This window comes from Erigeron canadensis, chromosome 5 (assembly GCF_010389155.1).
Source record: "Erigeron canadensis isolate Cc75 chromosome 5, C_canadensis_v1, whole genome shotgun sequence".
Classification (NCBI taxonomy): Eukaryota; Viridiplantae; Streptophyta; class Magnoliopsida; order Asterales; family Asteraceae; genus Erigeron; species Erigeron canadensis.
The window spans coordinates 6,558,185-6,584,023 of NC_057765.1; the positions used below are offsets into that span (position 1 = coordinate 6,558,185).

At 34.2% G+C, this 25,839-nt stretch overlaps 3 protein-coding genes across 3 annotated transcripts; 2 read left to right on the forward strand and 1 right to left on the reverse strand.

Annotated features, from left to right (window-relative positions):
* The first annotated feature begins 2,293 nt into the window (after positions 1-2,293).
* On the forward strand, positions 2,294-4,347 carry LOC122599507 (rust resistance kinase Lr10-like). The gene is made up of 2 exons (XM_043772035.1): positions 2,294-2,518; positions 2,843-4,347. The coding sequence occupies exons 1-2, from the start codon at positions 2,368-2,370 to the stop codon at positions 4,150-4,152; spliced, it is 1,461 nt and encodes a 486-aa protein (XP_043627970.1). The 5' UTR covers positions 2,294-2,367; the 3' UTR covers positions 4,153-4,347.
* Positions 4,348-12,090: 7,743 nt separating this feature from the next.
* Positions 12,091-14,397, forward strand: LOC122601092 (cold-responsive protein kinase 1-like). The gene is made up of 2 exons (XM_043773864.1): positions 12,091-12,238; positions 13,109-14,397. The coding sequence occupies exons 1-2, from the start codon at positions 12,091-12,093 to the stop codon at positions 14,395-14,397; spliced, it is 1,437 nt and encodes a 478-aa protein (XP_043629799.1).
* Positions 14,398-15,343: 946 nt separating this feature from the next.
* LOC122600456 (adagio protein 1-like) lies at positions 15,344-25,258 on the reverse strand. Its single transcript, XM_043773168.1, has 2 exons — positions 24,729-25,258; positions 15,344-17,631 (listed from the first exon to the last, which is right to left on the reverse strand). Exons 1-2 carry the CDS (start codon positions 24,947-24,949, stop codon positions 16,026-16,028), a joined length of 1,827 nt encoding a protein of 608 aa, XP_043629103.1. The 5' UTR covers positions 24,950-25,258; the 3' UTR covers positions 15,344-16,025.
* Between the last annotated feature and the right edge of the window lie 581 nt (positions 25,259-25,839).

The following is a 25,839-nucleotide window of genomic DNA, read 5'->3' on the forward strand; positions in this document are numbered from 1 at the left end:
GTTTGAAAATTTCATCTTGTTTGTTTTGAACATTATTATATGTATTTCTATATCCGCGCACTGAGCAATTGGCTCAGCCGCGGTTTTTCTTTCCCTGCAGCAGTTATTAAGAAAGAGTGTAGCAATGGACTTTTAGCTAGTTTCCGCGCATAAAGGATTTGTTGAAGATTATGGTCAATGATCGTTTAGTCTCTAATAATTGTAAAAATATTAAGAGAAATTATGTTTAGTACACTTGTATTATTGTTTAAGTTGGAAATAACACCTCATATTCGAGTTTAGAAGTGTGGGGTGTTACATTAGCTAATTCTGAACAAATCATACTTGGTCAATTTTTTGACTTAACAAAAAACTCTTTTGTTCCCCACTTCAAACTCCTTCTAAACAAATTGCAAACAATCCTAAACCCCATGAACCACTTTTAACTCTTAAAATCCATCATTTTAAGACTCTAATAATGCCATGAAAACTACCTTTAACATCCAATTGATTTGCAATACAATAACAACCGTTTTAGGTTACCGAATTGATCAAAACACATGTTTTCGACATCAATTGATTCTCTAATGACCTAGACTAGTTATGAAACGAATTATATGATTGAAAAGACATAAAATCAATGTTATTATACTTTTAACACCTGGAGATTACAAAAAGGATGCAAAAACCTTGATCAATCACACCCGAATCAACATGTTTTGGAAGACTTTGCAAAGGAAATCGAATAGGGAGAGGGAGGATGGTTTTGGAGAGCCAAAGGATGAGATTAGGAGCAGCTTAATGTCAATTAGGTTACCCTATCGTGCTGTCAATTACGTATGTCAGACCTCCCGCTGTCAAATCGCGCCACAAAGTTTCTAGCGAAATTCACCTTTAAAAAAAAAAAAAAACAAGATCTTCCTAAAAACTTGAAGGGTATAATAGTCTATAAATTTAATTTTCCGTAGATTGATAAAAAGTATATGTATCAACACCCTTTTAATAAAGTATATAATAAACAGTTAAGTACATCAAACTGCAAGTAACAAAGGATGAAATGTTTTAGTGTGAACGAAGTTTGAGAACTTTTATTGTTTGTACCAACTTAGTAAAAATGTTCAAATCATATACTCCCTCCGTCCCATTTTGAGTGTCCTAGTTTGACTTTCAAAATCTTTTTCTTTAAATTTTGACCGCAATTATCTTTGTTGTGTTATACAACACTTTGGTATAAAATATATGAATGGATTGAGTTTTTGATGCACTTTTCAATGATATAAGTGTCGTCAACTATTATAATATACATACAAAGATATTTACGGCCAAAGTTAAAAGAAAAAGACTTTGAAAGTCAAACCATGACACTTAAAATGGGACGGAGGGGGTAACTAATTATGTCCGACCAATTAAAAATTTGCACACGATACCTCATATGGGGTGCCACGTATGTCATGTTACATGATTTGAACATTTTTACTAAATTCGTGTATATAACAAAAGTTTTGGTAGTTATTACATACGATAACTTTAAAAATTAGTTACATACATATTGATGCATCTATCCCCATAATTAAAGTATGAGGCTTCATTTTTGTTTAACATTTCTTCAAAAAGTTTAGTATAAAAGCCCATGAGAGTTTCTTTTTTCAAGCAAACTTTCATCATAAAAGCCTCAAACCATAACCACTAAAAAAAAGCCCCTCAAAAACCCTATCCAAACACATCTCAAGAATGTGAGAGGTGGTCGAAGTTGGTTTGCTCATTTAACCAAACATTATTGAAGGACTTTGATCCCATAAGTAATTGATATTTTTTTTGAAGTTTCGGTACATTTGCCGAATTGCCGGCCTCATAAATAGAGAAGACTTTTGACTCGATGAGCAATTGAACTTTCAAGGAAAATAACATAGGTCAATAATCCATAGTTGAAGCAAAAAGCATCTAGGAAAAGTTTAATTTTAGGCTTGGACTTTGTGGAGCTTTTTTTAAATGGAGCTACGTAATGGAATTAGGCTACCCAGCATGCCACTGCTTACCCTAAGTAGTCGATATCTATTAGTTAGACGTTAGGGGGAAAAAATAGGTCTTGTTAAGTAGTTAAGGTTCATTAAGTAGGTTGAACCACTTACCATAAAACTTAAAACTCAAAGGGTGAATTTTTAATATGAAAAGTACAAATTTTTATACACGTTAATTACAATCCATATTTAGCATTTTCATGAAAGAAAAACATGGACAATGACAAAACAACATTTATTATAAACTACCCTACATTGAATTTAGACTAAGAAACGCGTTTTTAGAAACTTCAAAAATATCTGGTGGTCAATTTCAATTCTTTTCAAGCTAGTATCATCTATCACACCCTCATTTTTGTGTTCTACCAACATGGCATCTCCAAGAATCATCAGGTTTCCAGGTGATGGTTTCAATAACTTTAACGGCATGCAACATGATGAAGACGCGGCACTCAGCAAGTTTGAAGATATATTGGATAAGATGGCTACTATGTATACTGTTAGTTCCTCTGAAAAATGGAGTAAGCAGCCAATTAAGGTCTATTGATATCATATGATATAACACAACTAACTTGCATTATAAGATGGATATACTTTGGTTTTACATGTGTATATGTGTGTGTGTGTGTGTGAGAGAGAGAGAGAGAGAGAGTATACATATGTGTGTGTTTTTTGGCAGACGATAATACACACAAAAGATCCAGACAAATGTCCATCGATCATGAGATCGACTAGCTAGCACCCACAACGTATAAGTTGATGGATCGTCATATATATCCCTAGCCCCTAGGACCATGACTGTGTTTAATATTTGATTCTAACACTTATTCATATCAATTTTTCAGTTTCGGCAACAATCACCGCAACAATCATTATTTGTTCAATCAGCTTAACTGTGGCTGTAGTCAAGTGTTTGATGAAGAAAGAACATATAAATATTCCAGTGACGTACATACCTGTAGCCACCAGTGATAGCAGCAAGGTTTCACCAATTTCAGACCAGAATATTACAGTGAGCATACCACCAGTTCAACCAGTGGTTTCATTCTCACAATTCCTAGAAGAGACCATGGAGAGATTTCTTCAAGACATTGCAAGAGAAAGGCCCATAAGGTTCTCACATCAAGATATCAATGCACTCACTGGGAATTTTTCATCTTTTTTGGGTTCAGGTGGCTATGGAGAAGTTTACAAAGGGACATTTCCAAATGGAGTTACGATTGCAGTCAAAGTGCTTAAAGATAAGCTGTCGGACAAGAAAGTTCAAGAGCAATTCATGGCGGAGGTTGGAACCCTAGGAAGAACACACCACGTAAATCTAGTGAAACTCTATGGATTTTGTTTTGATCCTGCTATGAAAGCACTTGTTTACGAGTTTATGGAAAATGGATCCCTTGATAAACTACTTTTTGATAAGAACAAGCTGATTAAATGGGAAAAATTGCTCCAAATCGCCATTGGGATAGCGAAAGGTTTAGCATACTTGCATGAGGACTGCCAACAGAAGATAATTCACTATGACATAAAACCCGGGAATGTATTACTAGATTCAAAGCTAAACCCAAAGGTTGCAGATTTCGGGCTAGCTAGGCTATGTAACACAGAAAGCAATGCAAGTGTTAGATTCGTAACTAGAGAAGTCGGGACACTTGCATATACAGCACCTGAGTTGCACAAGGAGTTTAGCCCCGTGACCAATAAGTGTGATGTTTATAGTTTTGGTTTGCTCTTACTGGAGATTATTGGGAGAAGGAGAAACTACATCCCTGATACAAGCAACAATATCAAGGAGTTGCTTATTAATTGGGCCTGGAAAATGTATCTAAAGGGTAAACTTTCCGAATTTTTCACAAGGTGTGGGATAGAAGACGAAAGCAAAGAAGAAGCAGAGAGAATGTTACTTGTTGTTTTCTTATGTGTTCATCACGATCCAAATGAAAGACCAACTATGAGCAATGTTGTGAAGATGTTGGAGGGAGAAAAGGAGATTGACCCTCCTTCAAATCCTTTCGACTATGACGAATCAACAGCTGAAACCAGTGGTGTAACCGGTAAGCATAGCAAAGAGATTTCCAACACAACATCAAATAAAAAAGTTGCTGGCTCCTACACCAAGATTTCAAAGAAATCACCTGAGATAGAATTAATTACTTAGTTAATCAGCCCAAAACAGATTGTGCTAAGTTTAATACATATATTACGTATATTCCGTTTCTTCCTTTTAACGTCTGTATTCTCCATTGTCGCTTCTCTGTGATCTCGATGTAAATTGTTTTCAAGCTTTATGATATACTGTCTGATACAGTAATCTATTCCTGAGTTTTGCTTTCAATGAAATATGGTTTCTGTATGATTGGCAATATCCACCCCCCCCCCCCCCTTTTTTTTTTCCCTTCTTTTAAGATTAAGAATTCGAAATACCTAATTTACCCTTATCACATAACCATTTATGATTACTGTTTCTTAAATATTTAATCAAATTTTATTTTATTCAAATAGAATTATCTTTTTTATTTTTATTTTTTTGAAAAGTAAATAATTATTTTATTTAATCACCAACTTGATTTATGTCAATGTTTTATCAGTAACATAATTCTAGCTTCAATACATAGAAAAAGTTTTATCAGTTTATTTTTCAGTCCAAATCTACTTATTCCGATAACCCAATTTCGTCAACAATGATTTCTTTTGCTGGATATAAACCTTGAAGTACTTATTCCGATAACCCGATTCCAATCATTTCTACAAATATACCACACAATTACTAAACATAGAGTAATCTATTTTTTAGGGGCTGTTATTTCAATGTACAACATTTTAACTAATAATTCTTGATGGATATGTAACAAATTAAACAAGAAAATAATACAAAATTCACTTGGATTTATATAAGAAAAAGAAAATGTGATTACCATTTTGAACTTTAGTGACGGTATCCCAAAAGAACCCAAACTTGGGGTTGTAAGATGAACCGGAGTTGGAATACTGAACCGGATGAGATGATGGTGATGAATTAAGTGGCGGAGAGGATTCGAATGATGATTGAATCGGTGGAGTAACAAAGACGGTATATGGACCAATCTTTCCTATCATCGGCGGCGGTTTGTTCAATGGCATTTTAATATTTATTTTACACTTTCATATGGAGAATGAAAAAAGGAAAGATTTTTTTTTTTTTTTTTTGGTAAAGCTCGAAGTTTGATGATTGAAAGTGAAGTGATGTGAGAATCTGTTAAAAGAGGATGAGACATGTTTGGTCGGTGAATATTGGAATGTTTGATCTTCAAAATTTTATTTTCATAAAACAATAAAAAATTATGTTTTGCGACACCCAGTTCAAGGATTGAGATGCTTTAAAAATAAGGGGCTAAGGCCATAAGAGTGTAGAGTCAAACATTTAGAAAGTTTTTGGCAAGTTTCAAGTCGATCATAGCTTGACATATATTGAACCCAAAGTAAGTCGATTCTTGTCAAAAAGGCATGGTGTAGTGGTAGAACTTACTAATTTTTTTTAAAAAAAACTTAATAAATAAATCTTAAATTTTCATTAATTTTAAAAACACAATATAAATAAGTAAAACATTTCATTTAAATCTTCCAAACAACCTATCAGGGATTTTATCATGGTTGCTTGTTAATTGTTTTGAATTATCAAGTATGTTTTAGTATTTTAATGAAGTGTGTTTTAGTGTTCTAAATAATGTAATGTCTTTAAGTATTTTAATAAAAGGTGTCTACTTGTAATTTAATAACAACGGAAATTTATTCATAATTTAAAAACATTACAAACTTATTAAAAAGAAACATAAAACATAATAGTGTTCTAGAACAATTTGAATCTTATCAATCTTCCCCTGCAAATAAGTAAAGTATTGACACTCAAGATCAATACAATATCTGGTTTGTATATAATCGATTTCTTCTCGACACCATTGCTTCTTCGCATTTAGTTTTCGCATAACTGCAACAAGTTCCTCTTTGAACCTTTGGTGATCGAGGATATCGGCTATGATACTCTCATGCACTTGATCAACAGTCATTTTATTTGATGAAGATGCCATTTTTCAGATGTATAAAAGTTTGTGTTTTGAGATAATGTTTCAGATGAAGGACCTAGTATTTAAAGTTAAACTACAAGACGCTCCTTCAACGTTCAAAATTCAAAATATTTACACAATTTGTCCCTCCAACGGCATAATTCAAATCTTTACACTTTCAGTCCCTCAAACGGTCAAAAATTCAAATACATTTACACTTTCCTTCAACGTTCAAAATTCAAAATATTTACACAATTAGTACCTCCAACGGCATGATTCAAATATTTACACTTTCAGTCCCTCAAACGGCCAAAAATTCAAATACATTTACACTTTCAGTCCCTGAATGGCTGGCTGGATTGTCACTCTATAAATATGAACCCAAAGCTCAATTCAGTTGCATTTTACCATCAAAATATTTTCATCAAACTCACTCTTTCTAACCAAATGGCATCCTCATCATCAAAAAAGAATGTTCACCGACCTCGTCTGACCGAAGATGAGATAAAAACACAAATCATGGCTGATATCAAAGAGGACACCCTCCTTCAAACTGAACTCTCATCAAAAAAGAATGTTTCGAAGCACGAAGAGCACTATTCTTCGTTTCTACATGGGTATATCAACAACGTCAAGAGTGTAGTCGATGATGTTTTTAAGGTCGGTCACATGTTGGGTGACCAATGCACTTGGGGTGAGTCGTTCCACGAAAATTGTGGGGAAGACAAAACCACGTGGGAAGTCAAATGCCCGCAACACGACAAGTGGTGGCTTGACGATTACACTTACCGTGGCTTAGGAAGTATGTCAATCAAAGATGATGATAAGTAATCGTATGCAATGTATTTGGTGTTTTTATCATGTACTTTCTTTTTTAATTATATGTTGTCTTATTAATGTAAAAGGTGATTTTTAATTAAAATAAAATGTGTTTTGTTTAATTATATTTGAAAAAATGTATGTATATGTTGTATACGTAGAAGTTGAGGGGGGAAAATAAAAAAATAAAATAAAATACAAGCTCCCACTTTCACTCTTTCTGCCAAAAGTGGTCACGTGGCACTTGCCCAACGTTCACTGGCGTCGGTCAAAACTAGCCGATATACCTTGCCAAAACTTGCCGATTAAAACTCGTCGATACCAGCCGATGCATGCTATAGGATTGCCAATGAGTCGATGCTTTTTGCCGATGTTTTTTGCCGACTACACCCTTGAGCCTAAAACTCAACTTTATTGGTAAAGTTGGTATCTTGACCATTGGATTAAAATCAAAGGCCAAGATTCAAAAATCATATTTGAATCTTGACTTTTGATTTTATTCCAAAGGTCAAGATGTGCTCAACTTTACCTATAAGTTGAAAATAAATTTAGAGGATCTCAATTCCCCGGGTGAGAGATTTTGCCTTTTAAATTAGATAAAGATTCCTTCTTGAGACAGTTTGAGAAGGAAAAATAGAAACTCCTTAGTTCATCGATTAAAATTAAACAACAAAATATACGTATGTTACAACACGACTTTATATAAAAAAGAGGCCGCATAAACTAGCAAAATGGGCAACGGTAAGACCGATAGGAGTAGTCCATTAATTAACCCTTTTTTTTCATTTGGAACACCCCACCTCGGCCCTGGGGGTGTTCCTCACACGTCCAGACTTTTGTTTGTTTGTGAGACTTTGACCTTTTGGGTGGTGAATTGGTTATATATGAATATGATAGTGATTATATTAAAAAGAATAAAAAGGTCTGTTCAAGTTTAATTTCTTAGAAAATTACAGGTGAGATTCACGAAGAAGACGACTTTCATTTATCCCTTGGACTTTTTTTTGATGAATTTGATATATGTATTGAATATTTTTTTTAATTTAGCCCCTGGACTTTCATTTATATACAAAATAGATCTATTCAAGTTTTGAAAAGTTTTATTATAAATGCCACTTCCTTTATATTTTTATTTTTAATATGGAAAATAATTAATCAAAAATATATTTAAAATGTATTAAGTTTATATTTATTTTAAAAATTATATTAAATTTATATTTATTTTATAAAATGTATTAAGTTTATTATATATAATCTAAATAATATAAATTAAAAATAATTATAAAAAAAAAGAATGTCTTAGGGGCATTCCTCCACCCTACGGGAATCGGGGAATGCCCCTCATGATTAGTGAGTGCCACATGCCAATACATGATAGGTGGGAGAGCATTTCCTTAATGCTCTACTCCCTTTAGTCTAACAACGACGGTTGCGAAGGCGCCTTGAAGATATAATTTTCAAACTAACTAACTAACTTATTGTAAATGTATATACCAAAAAGAGATAAATGTACATAATTACCCATGTACTTTAACAAAAATGCTCTAAACCCTTAGACTGTTTGGCAAGATAAATACTTTACATGATTTTAAATGCAACTTTTCGTGAGAATATATAAAACCAAATATATGAGTATTATAATCAGGATAGTATAATACTATAACATTTATTGACATTGTGATACATTATTTGGTTTTTGTTATAATAATATAGAAAATCTCAAAAATAAAACAAAGTAACATATTACAACCTATTTACTTTTTTCGCGTGAACAGTAAAGTTAGATGGCAGGCAGCTGGCTCACCTGCGTGCTTAGTTTTTTTTGTTTTTTTAATTTTTTTTTTCAGTTTTAGTGTTTAAGGTAGCGTGTGTTGTGTAGATGTTACTTTAACTTCTTGAGTTTTTTATTTTTCCCTTTATTTAGGGTGGTAATATTTTAGTCCTTCATACTTTAACCAGCAGGCAGCTGACTCAACTGGCCTAACTACCTGCTTAGTGTTTTTTTTTTCAATTTTAGTGTTTATGTTAGCGTGTTGTGTAGATGTTACTTTAACTTCTTGAGTTTTTTATTTTTCTCTTTATTTATGGTGGTAATATTTTAGTCCTTCACACTTTAATTACACTAAGTCCTTTTTAAGAGATTTTATTTTTACCATTAAAGTTTTATGTTTAACAATTCATGTGATACAACTTTAGTCTATTTTAATTTTCACAATCAAAGTTTTTAGTTTCTTATATTTATCTTCTAAGAACATCGCAAGTTTATATTTCGCTATCAAAGTTTTATGTTTTAAGATTAACGATGCATTGTTTAAAGATGTGTTTTTTTGTCTAATGATAACGGTTGACATGTTAAAATTAATTACCCGCATTCAAAGTTATGTTCAGTTGTTATCCCCGACCAACAGCCGAGTATAACACTAGTTTTTCTTTATTTAATTTGCTTTATCTATACTGTAATTGCCCCATATGGAGAAATGTATATGTTCAAAGTAATAACTTCATTCCTTATTAACATTGTTTTATTCTTACTTAACTTGTTTACAAAGTGCAGGACTTAAAGTGTTTATAATTCTGGATAAGGGACCATTCTTGTACAATATGATTCTGAAGGATGTCAGTGCTTTCTTTGAAGAATACAAGGACTGAAGATGCAAATATTTGTTATATATAATCATCTTTTCTCACATTCTAGATTTAGATTTTCTGATTATTCGATTATTGGTTTCTATTATCTCTCTTTATTCTCTCTATAATAATTCGTATATATATATAATATATATATTTCAGTGTATATAATCATCATATTGATGATTATTTGATAAAAGATTGTAATAATAATTTCTATAAATCTTTAATAATAATCTCTATTTCTGCTTGTGTTGTTGGATTCTGTTGAAGTTGTTGATTAATATTGATATTCTCACAGTATAAAATGCCCTCAATGATTAATATTACATTATCAATCTTTTATTTTTTAAAATATCCTCATTTAACCCTTTACATCAATTAACATCAATTATCTATATCACTCGATGTCGCCTCTACCACCAACAGTCGTCCCCCACCAACACACTGTCGTCACCACAAAAACCGCCGCATTGTGCGGGTACCGTGCTAGTATGAAGTTAATTACAATGAAATATGTAGTCAATTCAAACTCAGCTCGTGTGAATTACAATCTATAAACACGGTTGAAATCCATTGATCTCTTTAACTTGCTCTATGTTAAATTCTCCTTTCATTTTACCATACCTCCAAATTTCACTTTCTACTTCATATATCAGAAATAGGACATACAAACCTGCTACATTATCTACATTCTATATGAGTAGTTACTAGACAAATGTTGCGCGATGCAATGGTGTGGCGACAGCGGCAACGAGTGGTAATGGCGGCGGTGGTGATGGTGGTGGTGCATGTGGGTATTAATTACTACATGAATTTGGGGGCTTTTGGGGACGAAACTTTTGGTTGCGACAAAAGTTTGTCGCCAAAAATCCACTAAACGACAATAAAGTAGTCAAAACTCAATTTTTCTTTTGGGAACAACATTGTCGTGGCTGGAAATGAGGAATGGGACAGAGGCTACCGCAGTCAGCCTTTTATGATGGTTTTTCATCTTCACCTTAAGCTACTTACACCGTTGATGACGTGCAATGAAGATGCCGAGGATGATGATGGTAAGGATGATGAGGAAAATAGTTGTGAATGATTATGGGTTGTGTCGCCTAACATGTTATTAACTTGTAATACTTTAAACTCCGTATGTAGTTGGTAGCTTTAAACTCCCGTACGTAGTTGGTAACTTTAAACTCTCGTAATTGGTAACTTGGTAAATTTGGTAACGTATTACTTATGAAACTTTGATCTTTAACTTGATGGTATTCGATCCCGTAGTTGGTAACTTTGATCTTTTGATGGTATTGATATATTAGCTAAATGTCGAGTTTGTGGATGTTGGTGTTATTAATATAGCAACAATTTGATTGTTGTTGTTGTTGTTTTAGTTACTATGTGTTAAAACGGGTTCTATTTATAGAAAATTGTCTAAAAAAACCGGGTGGAAATCGAAGGTTGTAGCAAAATTATGTTGAAATAAAGACTTTTGGCCGCAACATTCGTCAAGAGAAATTTAACTTTTCTTTTTTTACAAAAACTTATACAAATTAAACTTTTAAAAAATAGTTAGCGGCACCGAAAGTTTTAAAAATCTATGTTTTATTAATATAAATAATAATTAAAATAAATAAATACAATTATTTGGCGACATTTGTCGTCGAAAGTGTTTTTAGTTTCTTTTCCATTTTCTTTTTTTGTCCGTGGAGCCTAGCTACTTTTGGTCGTCGCGTAAATCGTCACCAAAAACTTTAGATCACAAGGTATTGGCGACAACAAGTAATACATATTCAAAAGGCAGATTTCTTGTAGTGAATGTAAAAAAGAAGGATATAGTTATTTAAAAGGTTGAGACATATATATAGTAAATAATATCATTAAGGGTATTATAGGTATCTTAGGTGGAAATATTTAAATTAGTGAACTAAAAAGATGGATATTTTTGGGTTATCAACCACTTAATTGAAAAAATTGGAGACAAATGCTTTATAATTCGAATCGCATCCCTGCTTTTGAGAGCCGCATCGCACCACCATCACCCCGCATCTCACTAAATCGAATCGGTATCACCATCACCGATGCATCATATCGCGCAGACATGAATCTAGTTGAATCTAGTTTATTAATTACTACGGGTTTTTTTTTTTGTAGGACAAATTTTTTTCATTCCAGAGGCAAGAGATTCTATTCAATTTTAAAACTAAGCACACAATTTAACTTGGCAAGTATCAAGAAATCTTGGGGCTCTTTTTAGTAATATTCACTTGTTCCATAGGTGACGAAGCAACCATGAATCTAAACCATGTTTGTATGGCAAAGAAAATACCTGCAAGTCTCGATCAAAAGTAACCAGTGATTACATGATCGTTGACAAAAGTAGCCGGCCTTCCACCAAATGGCATGTTTTCATCATTCTTGAGGTAATTTTAATTTAACACATAATTTAACTAGAGTACATGTAGACTTTTCACTTGTTGAGCAATTTATTATAAACTACTTACACTACATTGAATTCGGACAACGAAATGCGTTCTTTGAACCTTATAAATTAAAACATTTGGTGATCAAGTTCTTTTCAAGCTTCATTGATCACACGTTCATCTTCGTGTTCTACTTAAATGGCATCTCATGGTTTCAATAACTCTAACAGTGTGCAAGTGCAACATAATGAAGCTGAGGCATTAAAAAAGTTTCTGGATTTTTTTAAAAAGTTCGAGGATATGTTGGATAAGATGGCTACTTCTGCTATTTCCTCTCAAAGATGGAGTAAGCAGCTAAATTATATTCTATTGATATTCGTATGATATATACTAATATAATAGAACCAAATTGCGTTATAAGATAGATAACTTTGTTAATTTATTTAACCGTTTTTTTCTTCTTTTTGAAAGACATGAGTCAATTATAAAAACATGCCCTAGTAGCCCACTGATTGAATGGTTAGACACCCGAGTTTTTCGCGTAAAACGCGAGTTTGAGTCTTGTCAAGTGTAAATTTTATTTTATCAATTCCCAAAATGTTATGGTGGAGCCTACCAGGTTTTCCCTTTGGCATCGTCGCATTGGCGCGTGAAAGACCTTACGTGAGGGGTATAATTCATTATATATATAATATGAACATCAAGTTACTCCATATAATTTAAAAATTTTAATGGTTCTTTCAATTCAAATAGTTATCATATGAATCTTTTCTTATATAGACTAACGGGCTCTTTCCCTTAGCTGATATGGCTTCGCCATGGATGCAAATACTAACGTACGACTTAGTTATCACTCACATAAGATGTATGTCAGTACTAGTTAAGAAGTATTAAACTTAACTATTACTAACCTACACTAAGATGCTTGTTAGTGCTAACTAAGGTATATGTAATATGTTAATACTTACTATTAACCTACACTTACACACGGTGTCTATTAAAAAAAGAAATAGTTAAGCTCTATTTTAGTTTTAGAGTTTCTTACACTTCGCACTTATAAGACACTTCGCATAACAAGAAACATATATATATCTATATATATACAACCATGCATCGACACAAAATCCACACATATGACCATCATGAAAACGACTAGGACCATGGCTTGAGTGTTTAATAGCATGTATATTGATTCTTATTCATATCATTTTTTCAGCTTCCGCAACAATCATTATCTGTTCAATCAGCATAACTGTAGCTATAGTTTGGTGTTTGATGAAGAAAGAACATATAAATATTCCAATAACCTACTTACCTGTAGCCACCAGTGATAGGAGCAAGGTCTCACCAATTTCAGATCAGAATGTTACTGTGAGCATACCGCCGGTACAAACAGTGGTTTCATTCTCACAATTCCTAGAAGAGACCATGGAGAGATTTCTTCAAGACATTGCAAGAGAAAGGCCCATAAGATTCTCGCATCAAGATATCAATGCCCTCACGGGAAATTTTACATCTTTCTTGGGTTCAGGTGGCTACGGAGAAGTTTACAAAGGAACGTTCCCAAATGGAGTCAGAATTGCAGTCAAAGTGCTTAAAAATAAGCTGTCGGACAAGAAAGTTCAAGAGCAATTCATGGCGGAGATTGGAACCCTTGGAAGAACACACCATGTAAATCTAGTGAAACTCTATGGATTTTGTTTTGATCCGGCTATAAAAGGACTTGTATACGAGTATATGGAAAACGGGTCACTTGATAAACTACTCTTTGATAAGAAGAGGCCCGTTAAGTGGGAGAAATTGCTCCAAATCGCGATTGGGATAGCAAAAGGGTTGGCATATCTACATGAGGAGTGCCACCAGAAAATAATTCACTATGACATAAAACCCGGAAATGTATTACTAGACTCCAAGCTAAACCCAAAGGTTGCAGATTTTGGACTAGCTAGGCTATGTAACACAGAAAGCAATGAAATTGTTACATTCGTAACTAGACAAGTCGGGACACCAGGATATACAGCACCCGAGTTGGACAAGGAGTTTAGCCCTGTGACCAATAAGTGTGATGTTTATAGTTTTGGTGTGCTCTTACTGGAAATTATAGGGAGGAGGAGAAACTACATTGCCAATACAAGCAACGATTACAAAGAAGTGCTTCTTAGCTGGGCCTGGCAGATGTACAAGAAGGGTAAACTCTCCGAATTCCTTACTGGGTGTGACATTGAAGAGGAAAGCAAACAAGAAGCAGAGAGAATGTTAATGGTGGTTTTCTTGTGTGTTCATCACGATCCGAATGAAAGACCAACTATGAGCAATGTGGTGAAGATGTTGGAGGGAGAAAAGGAGATTGACCCTCCTTCAAATCCTTTCAAATACGTCGAATCATCAGTTGAACCCAGTAACCCGTCATCAAATACAAAAGTTTCTGACCCTCTTCTTCCCAAGATTTCAAAGAGATCACCAGAGATAGAATTAATGAGTAGTTTGTTAATGAGCTCAAAATAGATTGTGTTTCATACATATATTCCGTGTCTTCCTTCCAACGTTTTCATTCCATTCTAAGCATATGAAATATCATATGCACATCTAATATCCATATTGTTGCTTCTGTGCTATCACAATGTGAACTGTCATGAAGCTAGCTTTGTGATATACTGTCTCGTACAGTATTACAGTTCTATATTTCTGATTATCTACTCCATTGATATATATATGGTTTCTGTGTGGATTTAACACCGTCTCTAACTATTTCATCTCAACTTGTACCCCTCTTATAATTCAAAAGGCTGTCATTTCATTCTATATCATATTATATCTAATACATTTCAAACTAACTAAATTGGATGAGAGTTTCTCCTCTGTCAAAAAAAAAAAAAAACCGAGAGTTTCTGATTTCATCTTAAACATTTGGGTCAGTTTAGAAGAATGATACCATATTAAATATTTGGGTCAGTTTAGAAGAATGATGATAGTTTGCTTTTTAGAAAAAAAAAGGGAAGTTAGATAAGTTCCATTAGTTCAGCCGCTGCTCTGACAGGATGGGATTACTTGAGAAAACAGGAATAAATTTTGGAGATTTTCTTAACCAACTTGTAATTTAAAGTAATCATCCACTTTGTGCAATGCATCGGCATCGCTTTTAGTTTGGAAGGTTCTGCATTTGGTTGAGGGAGCTTCTAAGTGAATATCATCTAGCACATTTAAACCGATATTTTGGTCCCCAGATGCTCTTACGACCAAAGTAAAACATCTCATCACCCATCTGGAACAGGCTTTGACCACGAACCAAAATCAAACTTTCGACAGAACACAGGCGCAAAAATTAAAATGCATGCTCTACAGTGGGGAACAAATCATAAAACATAAGTCTCTTCTGGATAAGGGATCATTTCTTGTACAATATACTTGTTTGTTTAGTTTAATTTTTACTTTTCCTTTCATATATAAACAGTTTAAAGAAAACACTTGGAGTATAACACTTTAAATATCTTTAAACTAAAGACAGGGAGTCCATTTGATAAACCTAGACGGAACAAAAGCAGCAACAGAGAACAACATCCGAATCAATCCTCTACAGCATAGCAACATCCAAATATTACAAGTCGACGCATATATATAAATGTAGTATATAGAACTGTTAAATTAAACATTTAAAGACCTGAAAGCCAACTAGCCGGCATGCGACTAAACCCCTATTCTGCCAAAACTTACCCATGATGGAACCCTCATCCATAGCCAAAGAACAAACCGGTCCATGTACAAATAGATACCAATAGCTTCCTGAATACAGCTTTCAGTAGAGTTAAGAACAAATTTGTCATTTGCTATATACAAAGCACCACTAATACTTTAGTTTTCTACTCCTTGGGTTCGAAACACACAACATTACATGGGCATGCATTATGAAAACAAGACCCAAGTATATTATACCCTACCAAATCTGTCAATTACTGCTTACCAAAAAGAGTTGGGGGTTGACCGAAGTAACAGTTTTCTGCACAAATCTGACAACTCATACCTTTACTCCGAATACCCTATTTAGAGGACTGTTTCGCATCTTGTACAAGAAATGTGTTGATTGAGCATCCACAAAGCACCTATAAATTGTTATTTTCCAAAAGCCTTTAAAAGATTTAAACAGAACTCGCTAAAGATAGCTCATGAAGCTCGCTTAACATCCATTCCTCACCAGTTTGACCTCCAAGAACAATGGCTCGTGTACCACCCACAACACACGTACTATGACCCCATGCGAAACGTGGCGGCCTCCCTGGCACATTCAGTATCCGCCAAGTAGGTTTCTCTTCAGTAGGGTCCAATATATAGAGCTGTGAGGCAGAGTGAAGACCTGCAACTGACCCACCAAATACAAGGATCCTGCCTCCAGGAAGGCTAACAGCTACATGGTCAAGCCGGGGTGGTGGACCTATGCCGCCTGGGTTACCTGCACCAGGCATTCCACTACCAGTCACCGATCTCCAACAAGGTTCATCCTCACTTAAGTCCATAGTAAAAACATCACTAGATCTGAACCTGAGGGGCCCACTTTTAGCAAGCCCGCCAAACATCAGAATTTTCCGCCCGCCATAAACAGTTAAGGTGTGACCAAGACGAGAAGGTGGCGTCCATGTGACGGGTATCTCTCTCCAAATCGGTTTCTCCATTGAAAGATCGAGTAAAAAGGTGTCACTCAGAAGTACACCCGAGTCTGCACAACCACCTGAAACAATCAACTTTGTCCCATCAAGGGTACAAGAACTATGCCATGACCGCGGAAGTGGAGGAGCTAAACCGGAAATTTCACGCCATGTAGGATGTTTGGCGTCCAAATCCAACAGGAAAACATCATTAAGTAACCCTTGGGTCCCACAGCCTCCAAATACAACCAAATTAGAATCATTCACACACGAGAGTGTATGACCCCAACGCCCAGGTGGTGGTGAGCCGACTTTCACATGTTCCCACTTAGGTTTAGTAGAATTTAAATCTAGTACAAATGTGTCATTCAATGGTTGCATATTGACACCCTCACCGCCAAAAAGAACCACACGGTTCCCGACTGCACATGCACTGAAATTACATCGGGACGGCTCGACAGCACCACCAACTGTCACCTTCCGCCATGCTGCCGCTTCTAGAGTTGTAAGTTCCCGTGCCAACCGACCCCATCCCAATCTTTTAGCCCCAGGAACCGTCTCTAAAACCCTTGTTGTTTCACTACCCCAGGCGTTTTGACAGACCATTCTCCATAAATCCTCGTTCTTTGCTACCTCGTAGAACCGCCTGCAAACAGATCCTACAGAAGCAATATCTCGCGGGGTTAACAGTGAAAGAATTTTTAGAGAAATCACTTCGTCACTCAACTGTAGAAGCCCACAGAGTCCACGCGAAGAATTGCGGGTTTCAGCTGGGGTTAGCCGGCAGGAGAGGAGACTAGATTGAAACCGATCAGATACTTTCACAATTCCTTTAATGGTAGACCCCGGGAGTGGACCCAGATCAAGATCAACTTCAGTGAAGAACTGGATACCGATGATATGGGTAATTACATCATCATCACCATATATAGGGGTCATACGTAATCTGTTCATTAATGGGGTACCGTCCTTTGTGAAGTTTAAGAGTTCTCCTTTGAATTCGATCCCGCTCTCAATACATCTTCTGATTTCTGATACTACAGTAGAGTCCACCAGGGGATGTCTTCTTTTTGCATATGGACCTCTGCATTGCAAGAACCGACTGCCAAAAAATCCATATATTAGGGGAACAGAAAACAATAGACTCCAATCGGAACTAATGTATAGATGATACAACTTTTAAAAGGTACAAAAACGTCATTCGACCCAATAAATAGGTCAATTTTATTGTGTTTTATCTCAAACAGGTCAGCTTAATTTTTACAAAAAATAATAGGTACAATGGGACGGGTCAAATAGACCGAATAGGTCAATTGGGTTGACAGTCATACAGCTTATACTTCAAATATATGCAGCTAGTAAATCGTGAAGTCAAAATTTTATATTATTACAGGAGTGAATGGTCTTTCTAATCACAATTACTGAATCAACAATTAAATTCTATGTAGTATGGACCATTTCGATCTATCCACAAAAATGACTTGTTTCAAACCACACCCAGCCCGTGATGGCATAAATTAATATTGATTAAATACATACAGATTTGTAAGCCGACTTGTCCAAATAGAGGGTTGTACATAAAAATCGGTTTTAATGTTTATTTTTTGCTTTATGTTTCTCATTTTAATGTCTGTATTGTTTAAATGCATACAGATTTGCAAGCCGACTTGTCCAAACAGAGGGTTGTACATAAAAATCGGTTTTTATTTTTATTTTTTGCTTTATGTTTCTCATTCTAATGTCTGTATTTCTGTCCACATGACATGACCATAAAGCATATCAACTATTCAACATGTCCAATTAAGGGATGCTTTTTTCTGAAGACCCGAAGAGGATATAGATAACAAAAGCGTACAGAACATAAACACAGAACGTATATGTAGTAAGGCATATCAATATCAAAAATCATACCTACCTCCTTCGTTACCTTGAATTAAAACTCAAACTGATACTACACATTTTGTTTAAGAACTGAAAGCTTCTACGTTTGACTGTACATAAATATAAACTTTCAAACAAGAGACTGAATAGACATGTAAAAAATCTCTGATTCTCTTCCAAAATTAAAGACTTCATTGTCAAATAATAACTAAATAAACAAGTTTGACAATTACAAGTCGGATGAGGGCTCCTTTTTCTAGGCAATTCTTATACAGTCATGCAAGATAGAGGAAGCACTATGTGAAAAATAACAGCATTTTTTAGACATCACTATAAAAGAGAAAAAAGGTCATCATGCATAATGAGCTATGCGGTCAACATTAAATAGTAAATCACTGTTAAAAAAAAAACTAGAGATCAAATTATTGCAAAAAATAATAATGGCTCCAGGCAACTTGAATTATTTGGTTTTCATATACAGGCATACAGCACATCTTTTGTCGGTTAAGTATTGTATACACTACGACAGGAAAGCTCGATAGTCTCATGGTATGGTCTGAGCAATAAATCCCCCATCAATCTAAAAGCTGCAAACACATGATCAAATTCTTATGTAGAATATGGGCATTACTATCTGATGTGCATCAGACCAGAAAATATAGAAAGAACAAGATAAATCACAATAATAACTTATTTAGATAATCTGGTACAATGCTCCAGTAGCCCTAATCTGGTATAATGCTCCAGCAGCCCTAATTTCCTAAAAACAATAATAATAATCTCCCCCCTCAAACTGATGGCACAGCAGCCTTATTTAAACATAAACATTACTTAACCTAACTTGGACCCAAAGTAATTACCAAATATAGTTAAATAGTATTGTAACTTGACACTTAACCACCCTAGACTTTCTTTCTGCACTAGGTACGTATCACTATCTTGGCATGTTAGCTATGCAAAACTCTTTGGTAACCATTACACCAGTTGCAAGACTTGAACATCTCTTGCAAACATGGCAAGATACTTGGAACTACTTTAACAAATAATGTTCACAATTGGATGGAACGAAACGCTCAGTATCATACAAACATAGAGGGAACACCTGAAAAAGTAATTTTTGAAAAAGTTCGAATGAAATTGCTTTTGTTGAAGAGTCTAAACTCTAAAGGATTTGGAGACGGTGGCGATGTTATGGAAACTAAAATTCTTGCATGCATACCCATTAATAATTTGTTCTGTGTTTGTTAGTTATGCTTAGCTACCCATGTTATTAGCTTGGGCTATGGCAGTTAATGCCATAATGGGTATGAGACATGTGTGTCCCTTCCAATGTCTGTTATTTCCAACAGATTTTTCCGTGATTGTATTGTTCATACATATAAATTATTAATATAAATTTACCAAGAGTAACCGTCTTTATCCATAAAAAGAGTCTTTTCATATTCTTAATAGGTCACTGCAAGCAATATGTACATGGTAAACCATTGCAATACAGGAACGACACAAGACATATATTCAACTTCATTCCTAAAAACAGATATTGAAATTCTGCCACTTGAATTTGAGAGCTTCATACTACAGATAAGTCGCTTAACCATTGCTCCAAAAGAAAAAATTTAGATACATGATCTAGTATAAGAATTAAGAAATTAGTTCCGTACAACCTAAGAGGCTTTTCTTAATCACTTAGTGCTACATTGTTGCCCCAGCAAACAAGACACATTGGAGAACAGATAGGCACATAGGTATGTATATAGATAAGTTGATCGGTGAGAAAATGATGGTGCAAAATTTACTATATAATAATAGGATGTACGAAATCTACAGAAAAATGGGGAAAGCAAACACTAACAACAAATTGCAACATATACGACAAGCAAGCAGTGACTGCGGCTCAAAATAGAACTCAATTTCAAGATTTCTTGTTTGTACCTCAAATGAGAGAACCAATGCAAACTGTTTTTAATTATGTAGACGATAGAGAGTTAATAAAATCAAAGAATGTTAGCATTCAACAAGTACAAAAGTTTTCAAAGATAAATGTCATCTGTTTGCAACTCCCAAACAATCATCAAAAACAGTGAACATTTACATCTTTATTTACTGCGACTCATTTCCAGTGAAACAAAAATTAAGTCCCGGCTCCTAGGTTATACGCTCCAATATCTCATTAGTGTTTCTGCATTTTCATCTTCTACCACAAACTATGAATTTATCATTAATTAATTTTTCAGCTACTCCTCAAACATTCTTCATATTAAGATGTTATTTTCCGGGAACATTGCTTTCCTTGATGCATGGCTTTTGGTTTGCATATCTTTTGTGTGCAAGTAAACTAATAGTTAATATAATAAATGGAAAAAGTCGTACAGTAGCCCATCTTTGCTTTTTTTCTTTGCATATATAAAATCTGTAGACACAGTTTTAAGGAAATAGTGTAGCACCTGTGGTCCCATTATGGCATATGACCCTTTCCGAATTAAAAAAATCAACATCGCAGTTAATTTTTTTTAACAGTGAATATCAATCAATTCACTTTCCTCAACTAATATCTGACTTTACTTGTAAGCTTGACACAGCCATTTAGCTCGAAATATATCACTGTGATGATCTTATATCCACATACACAGAACTAATAAGAAATAGAGATCGACATCAGATAAGAAACTAATCAGCAGCATCTGTTCGTTTAAGTATTGTCAACGCACAGATGAAAGAACAGATAGCACTGACATGAGGTTGTGAGACTGTAAAGTGCTGATACCAAGTAAACTGTGTCTTATGCAGGTATTGTATATGATATACCATAGCACTTCAATGTAACAACTTCATATGCATGACACCCTAACAAATGTATGGATGTGTTCATGGACCTTACAAAAACATGGTATGGATACTACAACAAGTTGTTAAGTTGTGCGAATAGACCTATCGAGTGTGTTCTCGTCAACCCCAGAGCTCATTTGTGAAATTGCAAAGGAGAGAGCAGAAGAGTAAACAGTCATGTGGAAACAAAACAACACGTAGATAGAACATAGAAGTTAGAGGTGTCAAAATTGACCTGTTTACTTGGATCAACTCGGATTAAATTTTTATCTTTTATCATGCAATAGTCAAACAATTCAATGAAAAAAACTAGCTTGAAAGCGAACGAGTCGAATTGGCAAAATATCAATGCACGTCCTAAAACAACTTATTCAATGAATTTTTATTTATTTTTTTACATTATTATGTATGCAATCATATTTGATGCCATATGAAAATATAAAAAAGTTCGAATAAGTGTTCTGAAACAAGCCGTTTTGAGTTTTGAGCAGCCAACATGTTATCCCCACCCAATGTACCACATCTAATTAGGTTTGAGAAGATAGCATCCATGAAAACCACCAGGAACAGTATAGAACCATCTGACATTCTGACCACACTATCTCGCCTAACCAACTTTACACAAGGTAAATATAAACAATGCACCATCAAAAGTACCTTCCTAGCTTCTAACAGGGCAACTCGATGGCTACTGTAAGAACAATGGGTACTCAGAGGATATCTTGGATCGTAATTGAATTGATTCACCTTCAATTATTCAATCAAGGAAATTCATATATCTAATCTAAGACTACGTAATCAGCCATGATAGTATATTGTAAAGGTAGCCATACTAAGACTATATACATGAATTTCAAAAGGATACAGATTATATAGGAAATTTACAATGCAATATTACGCAATATTTCATCTAGTCAACTCATATAGAGATTTAAGTAAACATCTGACAAATTTGTCAATGTTAATAGATTTGCAGTATGAGTAGAAATTCAGTACTTCTAAAAGAACTAGCAGATAAAATTTGAAACCATCAGACCCTCAACGCCTGAGATACAAGCCTCCGCTCTCATTCTCATATGTTTTCAGTCTAATGATTTCACTTATAACTTAACAGGCGTTATTATTCAAAATTTCTAGTAGCAAAAGGCGCTCCAGTACGTTTTCTTATGTTCAGAATAGAAACCTATATATAAAGCTATATAGACATCTGTTCAACATAATGCTTTCCCACTCGAGATAGATAGTTGGCGAAAGTAGACTGAGCTAGTGTGGAGATTGCATATAGACAAACATTCTAATTGGATAACAGAAAAACTCTAAATACACACAAAATTAAGATATGCATGTCATATAATCAGATGTGGGATGTCCATCAATCAGTGTATGATGTGTGATCGATAACAGTTTTGTATCTGTCCAGATAGTGTTGTTTTAGTGTAAGACAGATATTAGCCTCAAGTAGATTATATAATATAGTGACTATTGATACATGATGAGGAAAGGTCATTTCTTTCGGAGTCCTTTTAGCAGAAAACTTGACATGTTCAAGACTATCAACAGCTTTTCACAGTATATCAGTATTCTTACTTCTATTTATTTTATCAAACACTCGAACAGATCTTCTATCAGTATTCTTACTTCTATTTAATTTATCAAACAGATCTTCCAACACCAGAGAAGTAAAATGGATAAATCTCAATGAATACTACTAATCTACAATATCGAAATAAACCATAAGATGCCCATTCCATTCCTCATATTAAATATTGATTCAGATAAACCATAAGTTGATATACACATGAAACTCAATAATCAATTGATTGACTTCCCAAGAAATTAATAACCTTAACAATACATGCTCATTAGTCATTAGTCATTAAAAAAAGATAGGCTCAACTATCTAGCTTCTGTTAAGATGTTACCCTATCATGTGGCATAAGAAAAGTTGCAAATAAGTGAGCATCAGATTGTTTCTTTCTTCATACTCTTAAAAGCACATGCCTTGTTTATGAGTATGAACCAGGGAAGATTAAAATAAAAAAAGAAAAAAAAAAAGACACAACTCGGAGCAACCTCTAGTATGTCTGGCCCAATGCAGCAACTAGCAAGATAATAACCTGAAAAATGGACTAGACCAGCATACAATTGACCTAACCAATTTTCGAGTATACTTATCTCAACATGAGAGCATAATTAAACTCACAACAATACAATCTATGACCGTTTTGGTACATTTAAGCCTACAAAGTATCAAGTACAGTTTGAGACCTGTTGAATACTTATATAGTAACAAACCTCACATAATTATTAGAGAGGAAGCTTGTACAAGGTATTGGGTTAGGGCAAAATAACCCAATACTTCCAGTTTACTCATACGAAATAAGTTACAATAAACTTTTCCCTCCGTAACATGTAGGCAATTGAAAAAACCTCGGTCACGCATAATGCATTGAAATGTTAGTATAAGACTGATCAGACCTTTATATGATAAAACTATTGAAATTTATTTCTTCATTATAGTTTTTGGGGCATTCCAATAAACCATATGCAAATAGTTCAGCTCACAGTTTATTGTATCATGCCACTATAAGCTATCAAAAGAAATTGCATAAATTTACAGTTATACTGACCATCATAGCAGCAAATTATAAACTGTAGGCAAATAGTTCAGATAGTAATCTGAAAGAAACTTGGTGCCCCAAACTTATGTAGCCAGAAGCTTGATAATTTCAAATGCAACACTAAGATCAATAGTCAATACTCACTACTTGAATATACATATTGGAATACTTGAAGTTCAAAACATATCAACCATTAATTTCCATATATTTTCGTCTAAAAATATTTCCAATAACTTTCAAAAAACATCTATTCTATTCCATATAATAAATCCATTATTCAGATATCAACTACCTCAAGAGTATGTGTCAATTAGAGTAACCACTAGTTTCTCTTAAGCCATCAATGAAGTCCTGAAGATTCTAAGTGTCTTATAATTTTACGTCCATTCCTTATTCTAAAAAGCCTTAATCCCACCTAACATATATATCCAAAACCATGATACTGTCAAATACAAAAAAACTAAGAGCAATCCTACTTACAATTACATACAATGATGATGAAAACACATCATCAAACATCGAATTCCTAGATATAACATTTCCCCAATATTCTTTTCCTTCAAACATCTAAGCCATTTTCCGTTTTTTATAAATAATACGTCTGAAAACATTTCGTTTCACTCTTTATTTTACAAACCCCTAATCCCTTGAAACACAACCTAATAACAACACATATAATCATACTCGAAAACCATAACACATCATCAAACTTCACCCCAACTTATCGATACCGATAAATATCACCTATATCAATACATACATCATTTCCAAACCCAAAACACACATATAAAACCTTAACAAAAATCACATCATCAAGAAAAAACACAATATATTCATATCAGCAACAAAGAAATGATAAAAGAAAACATACCAATTTCGACCGAGGACTTCTTCGGCTCGATACCCAGTAATAATTTCGAAAACAGAGTTAACATAAATAATAGGATGATCAGGTTCCAAAGCATCTGTAACAACAAATCCACAAGGAGCTGGTTGAAGTAAAGTATCAACTGGAAAAGGCAAACCACTTCCATCATTTAATAAAAACCCTTCTTCATCTCCACTTATATCACTGTTACTATCCCACTCCATATATATATAATTATTATTAAAGATTCAAACTTTTTTCAAGAAAAGTTGTGATTGGTTCACCCCATTGAAAACCCAACAAATTAAAGTGATTTTTGTTTGATGGGTGTGTGAATTTGAGATGAATTTTGGAAATTAGGGTTTGTTATTTACTTATTTTGGGTGTTTGGGGATTTTGGGTGTTTGGGTGTTTGGGGAAATTGGGGATTTTTGGTTTGTGGGTTGAGGAAGGTGAAATGAGTGGTGCGGACGAAATTGGGTGACCTAAGAAGAAGCTTATGTTAGCTTGTATCACCCATCTTCACACGTTTTTATGTTAGCCCACAGTTTCTATTGTTTACACTTTTACTCATGTAATTACATTATCTGGACTGGGATTGACTTTGTGATTTGTTAAGTTTGATACTACATGTTATGCATTGATTCTGTCTTTTAATTTTATTCTTTGATTTTGACAACCGTAATAAAATGAATTCTCTTCTTGGCAGAGAAAAGAAATTATGAATACGGAGAATTGTAACTCTCGATAAATTAGTTCCTTTGTAATTTGATTTTTTCACATTTTGAAAAAAAATGAACTTTCTTTATTGTAATTTGATTTCTTCACATTTTGGAAAGAAATGAACTTTCTTCATAGTAAATTCTCCGTGTTTTTTACTGAGAAATATATCAGGCTTTAAACAAGATAGCTATAAGAACTATACCATGCGCATTGGACATTCCTCACACATATGAAGATTTTCTAACCCCTCTTATTCCACAAAATCATTTCTTCTCCAACTTTCTCAATTCCTATATCTAATTTACCCCACTTCTCTTTCTTAATTACCAGTAAGCCCCTCTAATCCTCTATATGTCTATAGTTGAAAACCCATAAAGATCTATATGAAAAC

Coding starts and splice junctions, on each gene's coding strand:
- LOC122599507 (XM_043772035.1), top strand. CDS start 2,368: ATGGCATCTCCAAGAATCATCAGGTTTCCAGGTGATGGTTTCAATAAC. Junction 2,519..2,842: donor TAGTTCCTCTGAAAAATGGA/GTAAGCAGCCAA, acceptor TCAATTTTTCAG/TTTCGGCAACAATCACCGCA.
- LOC122601092 (XM_043773864.1), top strand. CDS start 12,091: ATGGCATCTCATGGTTTCAATAACTCTAACAGTGTGCAAGTGCAACAT. Junction 12,239..13,108: donor TATTTCCTCTCAAAGATGGA/GTAAGCAGCTAA, acceptor TCATTTTTTCAG/CTTCCGCAACAATCATTATC.
- LOC122600456 (XM_043773168.1), bottom strand. CDS start 24,949: ATGGAGTGGGATAGTAACAGTGATATAAGTGGAGATGAAGAAGGGTTT. Junction 17,632..24,728: donor GAAGTCCTCGGTCGAAATTG/GTATGTTTTCTT, acceptor ATTTTTTGGCAG/TCGGTTCTTGCAATGCAGAG.